The 6,528-nt window shown below is 27.2% G+C and overlaps 1 protein-coding gene across 1 annotated transcript; it reads right to left on the reverse strand.

Annotated features, from left to right (window-relative positions):
• Positions 1-283: 283 nt before the first annotated feature.
• Positions 284-5,760, reverse strand: LOC114166182 (cytochrome P450 85A-like). Its single transcript, XM_028050867.2, has 9 exons — positions 5,551-5,760; positions 3,758-4,076; positions 3,459-3,608; positions 2,863-3,108; positions 2,577-2,663; positions 2,399-2,477; positions 2,206-2,312; positions 1,846-1,970; positions 284-518 (listed from the first exon to the last, which is right to left on the reverse strand). The coding sequence occupies exons 1-9, from the start codon at positions 5,733-5,735 to the stop codon at positions 428-430; spliced, it is 1,389 nt and encodes a 462-aa protein (XP_027906668.1). The 5' UTR covers positions 5,736-5,760; the 3' UTR covers positions 284-427.
• Positions 5,761-6,528: the final 768 nt, after the last annotated feature.

Here is a 6,528-nt window from a genome sequence, read left to right on the forward strand (position 1 = left end):
CATCTCGATGTAATTTTTTTAAAAATTATATTCAAATGACAAATTGAATACAAAATAAATAGAAGAGAACAAAATAAATACAAAATGAAAAAAAAAAAAACATCAGAGTAAAAAGGGAATTATGTCATCAAGTTATTCTTTTGAAAATGAAAGATAAAAAATGGACATTTTAAATTAGAAATTAATGTATTTTAAATATTTTTACTTTTTTATGAATATTTTATTAAATAGATTGTGTTTGTCTATTCATTACTTAATAAATACACAAACTAAAAGGGTTTTTTCTTCATGAAAACACATGAGTGTCATGTCTATAACTACTAATAGATTTTAACACTCAGTGATTTTATTACTAGAATTATAATGATAGGGGTTCATGACAATGCCTTCATCAAACATTAGAGTTATGAAGGATTATCTTTCTTTCCTAGTATTTTGTGATCTTCATGTGTAGTCCTTCTGGTGCCAACACTCTTGGAAATTTCGCAAGTGTCTTGCTTCCCTCTACTTCTTCCCATCTGAAAAGAATAATAATACACAATTAATTTAAAATAGTAAAAGTATTTGAACATTAATGTCCTTACAAAGACATAAAAATGTCCACCATTAATGAGTGCTTAAAAGAAAAGGAGATACTAATATGCGCACCACTAGTATCTAACATTGCAACTACAAGTGTTTGGCCTCCTAATAACAATGTTTAAGTGTTTTAAACAAGCTTTTTATGTATTCTTTTATTGTGATTTAGTGAAAGTGAATAATATATATGCTTAATAATACTTGCTAATTAAAAACATTTTTTTCTTGAATATACATTTTTTTATATAAATTTGAACAATCTAATTGTTTTATTAATATATTTATTTATGTTGGTTAAAAAAACACCTACTTAATAACCACTTAATCAATTCTTTGAATTTAATATAATATATTCTATCCAATTTAAACATTACAATATTTGTATTCAATGTTTAAAACTAAGATAAAAAACAATAACAAGGATGGAAAGGATTAAAATACTTATACATTTATAAAATAATAATCTATTTATTTTATTATCAAGAAAGAGTATATAAAATAAGGATATCTACGATATATATCCAACCTACATAGGGATGACAAAAATACCTGCGCCCGCGAATATCCGCAGATAAAATCCACGACGGATAGTTACTACCCGCAGGTAGCGGGTAGTGGGTATTTTAATACCTGCTTATAAACGGGTCGGGTACGGGTATCATATTATTCATCCCCGCGGGTATCCGTTACCCGCAAAAAATTAAAATTAAAATTAAAATTATATTTTATTAAGTTAAATTTAATTAAAATTAAAATTAACACTATATTTTATTATGTCAAATTTAATTATAATTATAATTTAATTTAATTTATATTTTATTTTAATAATTTTATATTAAAAAATTTATAAAATATTCTTTTTTTTAAATATTTGCAGGTATCGGGTATCCACGGGTACCTGCGGGTTTTAAAAATATCCGCGGATATTTTTTAAGCGGATACCCGACGGGTAAATGTGTGAGTAACAGGTGGATTTTTTTTTGGCGGGTCGGATTGCGGATAGACACTATCCGTGCCCGATCCGACCCGTTGCCATCCCTAAACCTACATATAAACTTTATTTAGAGAAATCAATCCAAAAATTTATTAAATAACTAATTTTAAAAAATACAAGTTATATTGACTAATTTATATATAATTTTATAAATTAAAATTTATTAATATTTAAAATAATTTCTATTATAAATATAAATAAAAAATTATAATTAATTTATGAATTAGAGTTTAAATTAATCTCTAAATAGTGGCAAAGGATTAATAACATACCTGTATCTAGTGACTAAATAGTGAATGAAAATACTGATTTTAAACATGCCCCATTCCTTTCCAGGACACACCCTGCCTCCTGCTCCAAATAGCATGTTGTGATTATGGTTCTCCAAACCTTTCTCCTGCATCGCATCATTTTATCTTCAATATCATGTGTTGCAATTATTCACATAAGAACAATGTAATTTTTTAGGAAAATGATTTTTAACATTGACAATTCTTTTTAGTTGATATTTTCTAAATGATGTAATTTTTCATTTTTTTCATTTTTCTACTTTTCAAAATATATTATCTCAAATCGAAAGAAAAAGTTGTCAAAAATATTATCGTTTAATTCTTTATTATCGAGTAACTTACCAGCCATCTCTTTGGATTAAAAGTAAAAGGTTCTTCATAGAGAATGGGATCAAAGTTACCATCCCTTGTGTAAGCATAAACCCTCCATCCCTTGGGAATCACATAACCTAAAAAGTGATTGCCATAAGTCAAATGTTACCTAAATCAGTATTCATGTAACAAAGCAATTCACTCATCAAATTGAAAAACACACCATTCAATTCTAAATCTTCAGTAGTCCTCCTCATCACTCCACTAACAACACTAGCCAATCTCATTGTCTCAAGTATCACCTACACACACAAAACAAAAGTACTTGAAAATCTCTTAGGTTAATTATCATCACTTTGTTCTAATAATTTTAGTTCATATATGGATATAGAAAATGTTACCGCACGAGTTTCACTCATGCTCTTGTAGTCATCCCAGTTGATCCGTTCTCCATGGACTTTCTTCTGCAAGATTGCAAAATGCTCATCCTGCATAATGGATTTTATTAATCAGGCAAAACTAAAATATGTATTTGATAAGAAATAGATTTTAAATCTAACTCAATTCTATAAAATCGATTTTTAAAATAAGAGTTATCTACTTATATACTATTATTTTTAACGATATTTATACATAAACCATGATGTATTGCTTTTAATAGCAAAGAATGATAAAGCTATAACTCACCCTTACTGTCTGTAGAATATCAGGGTTATCACATAGGTATTTGATGGCCATCATTGTAGTAGTTGATACTGTTTCATAACCTGAATATAAAATTGTTGTGATTTGCTCCATTATTTCTTCGTCATTTAGCTTGTATTTACCATCCTCATTTCTCAGAAGACGATCAAGAATGTCGCTATGAGTAGCTGAAGAAGCTCTTCTCTTGGCTATCAGCTCACTTAGCATAGTAATCACTCTTTCCCTAGCCTGTTACCAACAAAACTCAGACTACTTAAACTTGCATCGCAATACAAAAAAAATGAATTTTTTTTGACACAATTTAACGACTATTTAACAACTCTCTTAAGATAAAATAGTCTTAATAAAAATTAACTTTTATATTATTAGAAGAAGAGAAAAGTGCTTATAATCAAGGAAAATATCAAATGATAGTAAAAAAAGTGTAAAAAAAGTGTGGTGTCAAAAATATCGGTCTGCGATACAATTATCTCAAGTTTGTTTCAAGTTTATCAAACCCTTGAGTCGTTTCCGAAATTAAGTTTAGATTTGCAATCTCATAATTAATATTGTAAGTTTTTTTTTTTTTCAATATATACCTTCAAACCTCGATAATATTGAGTTCCTGGAATTTTGAATGGCAAGGATATTGTTGCCAGTGCCATTTTATCAAATGAGGCTTTGAAGGTCCGAAGGAAAGAGTCTGGCTCATCTTCCACCACAGCTTTCATGGAAACAAGAAATGACATCTGAAAAGAACAACAAATCATATGCATGGTGAGTGTTTCATGCATTTAACCGTTTTGATTCATCCTTTCATAATCTAACATGATTCAGAAAACTGGATTTAGCAGTGGGTTTGAAGGTTTAATCAAACAGTTACATGATTGATGCATACCTCAACAGTTTTTTCTTGAATATCAACTGTTTTACCATCCCAATTTTCAAGGAATGAGGTCATGAAGTCATCAACTTCTGTGAGAAGACGATCCTTAACTGCGATTGGACCAATGAGAGATAAGAGTGAGCCTCTGATTCGTTTGTGTACTGCACCATGAACATCTGAAATGTTAGTCCCTAGGATCGTCCTCATGGAGTCTGGGTAGCCAGGAACCAAGCCTTTTGCTTCATTCAGGAGTATGTATCTATTCATGTCAGGATCCATGCTAATAACAGTGGGAGATCCCAATGCATGAGTTTTGAACAGACTTCCATATCTGAATGCAAAGGAAACTTGGCTTCTTCATTAGATCAAGAACAACAAAACAAATTGGAGAAACATTATAGGATAAAATCCACTTGCTTCAAATATGTACCCACTTATATATTCATTTTATTATTTATTAGGTTTATTACATCATTTATTATCGAGTTTGTACCGGATCATTCATTTATGTCTAATCATATTCACGAAATATATATATTTGTGAATATGATTAGACATAAATGAATGATCCGGTACAAATTCGATAATAGATGATGTAATAAACCTAATAAATAATAAATATTACTTTGATACACTTTGAATAACTCATAATTTCAATTGTCCAAATTCTAAGGTAAAATATATTTCTATTCTAATTCTAGTGTATATGGAATTTCTAACATAAATTAGAGAAATGCCTAAAAATGCTTAAAATTTTAGCAACTTTTATTTCTTCTTAGCAGAGAAATCCATGTACTAAACATATCGGTTTGTTTGTATTTTCATGTATTTGTCTAACTTGTGCTTTGATTTATGTTTTCGAAATTATTTTAGATAAGTTATTTTTTAAAATTATTTATTTGAAGTTTAAACTATGAGTTCTATTTTGTATTTCTTTTTCATTTTCAAATTTTCTTTTAATTAGATTTGTCCAATTAATGGACGTGTATCAAAAAAGAAGCATGAAAAAATATTTTCTTAAATGAAAAAAAAAATGGTATATATGGGTTATGTTCTGTAAAAAATTTCCTGAAAATAAAATTATATTGTGTTAAATTTATTGATGTGATTTTTTTTAAACGTTCAAAATGTTTTATAAAGTACTCCTAACTTTTATCGCAAAGATAAAAATACTAGTTTAATATATAACTTGTCATCCTTTAAAACTTTTATTATCAATTACTAGTTAGTAAATATATTCAAGGTTTATTCTCTTATGCATTGCCCAAATAAAAATACAAATTTAATATATAACGAATTATTGCTTAATACCAATTAATATATACATTTAAGGTTTATTAAAATCATGTGCGTTTTAATTATTTCGAAAAGCTTCTATAAATACTAATTAATAAATATATTTAATAATTATTAAAATCTCGGGCGTTTCACAAATAAACAAACCAGCTTAATATATTAAAATAGTAATTTACTTATTTAAATTATTTTAAAAAAATCTTAATTATTACATGTTTATTTATTTCTATCTAAAAGAAAATTGTTTTTATGAATTTTCTTTAACCTTTCTCAATTAGAAGACAAGAATGATGTTTTGTGAATGTCAAAAATATATCTAAATAGGATAATTTTTTTCATAAAATGTACATACAAATCATAGGAATTGAAAAAAAAAAAAAACTTAAAAAACAAGATAGAAACAGTATTCAAGAGAATCAAAATCAACATGAAAGAGCAAAAGGGTATTGAAATAAAACAAATTAGAAATATAAAAGTTGAAGAATGTAAGGTTTTTAATAGAACAGCACCTTAATTTTCTTCCTTTCATGAAATCTGGTCCTTGTGTGAGAAATTTGACAGTCTCCCCTACCAAAGGCCAACCCAATGACCCTGGAGGCATTCCTTTCCTGGAGTACCTTAAGCTGTTCCATTTCAGCACTGCAAAAAATGCAGAAATGGTGAAAGCCAGAGCATAATAAAACACTGTCAACATTATTATCTTTTCTCTATTGGATGGAATAATGCTGCATGTTACAAAGGATGAATCATTTCATATATATATATATATATATATATATATATATATATATATATATATATATATATATATATATATATATAATGCTAGCTATTATGGTTAATTACTACATTTGAGGTGGCATAGAGGTCAAGTTTCAAAATGAAACAAAAATACAATTATGACACCAATTTACAGATGACATTAAATAAAGGGTTAAATATGTTTTTGATCCCTTAACTTTTAGTAAATTTTGGAATTAGTTCATTTTAAAACTTTGGACTAATTTAGTCCTTCATCTTTTGGAATACGTGAATTTAGTCCTTTTAATTAAATTTTGTTAGGTTTATTTGATATTTTGTACACATTTTAGGATTGTATTTGAGTTGTTTATACTATTTGACACATTTTTGTTTTAATGTGAAGTCAAATACTATTGTGAAACGTGCTTGAAATGTCAAATAAACTTAACAAAATTTGATTAAAAGGACTAAATCCACGTATGTCAAAAAATGAAGGACTAAATTGGTTCAAAGTTTCAAAATGGACTAATTCCAAAATTTACTGAAAGTTAAGGAACCAAAAACATAATTAACCCTTAAATAAAATAATCAAATTAAATGAATGAGAAACAGAAAACAAAAATACGTACCAAATTGTGGAATCGGAAATCAATTTTATTACATGCAAATTAATATAGTAGTTATTAGAAGAGGCAATTTTTTTAACCATTAATATATTTACTATTAGTATTTATTGTTACGATTAA

Source organism: Vigna unguiculata, chromosome 2 (genome assembly GCF_037176805.1).
Source record: "Vigna unguiculata cultivar grain cowpea cultivar isolate G323 ecotype 2 chromosome 2, ASM3717680v1, whole genome shotgun sequence".
NCBI classification, from domain to species: Eukaryota; Viridiplantae; Streptophyta; class Magnoliopsida; order Fabales; family Fabaceae; genus Vigna; species Vigna unguiculata.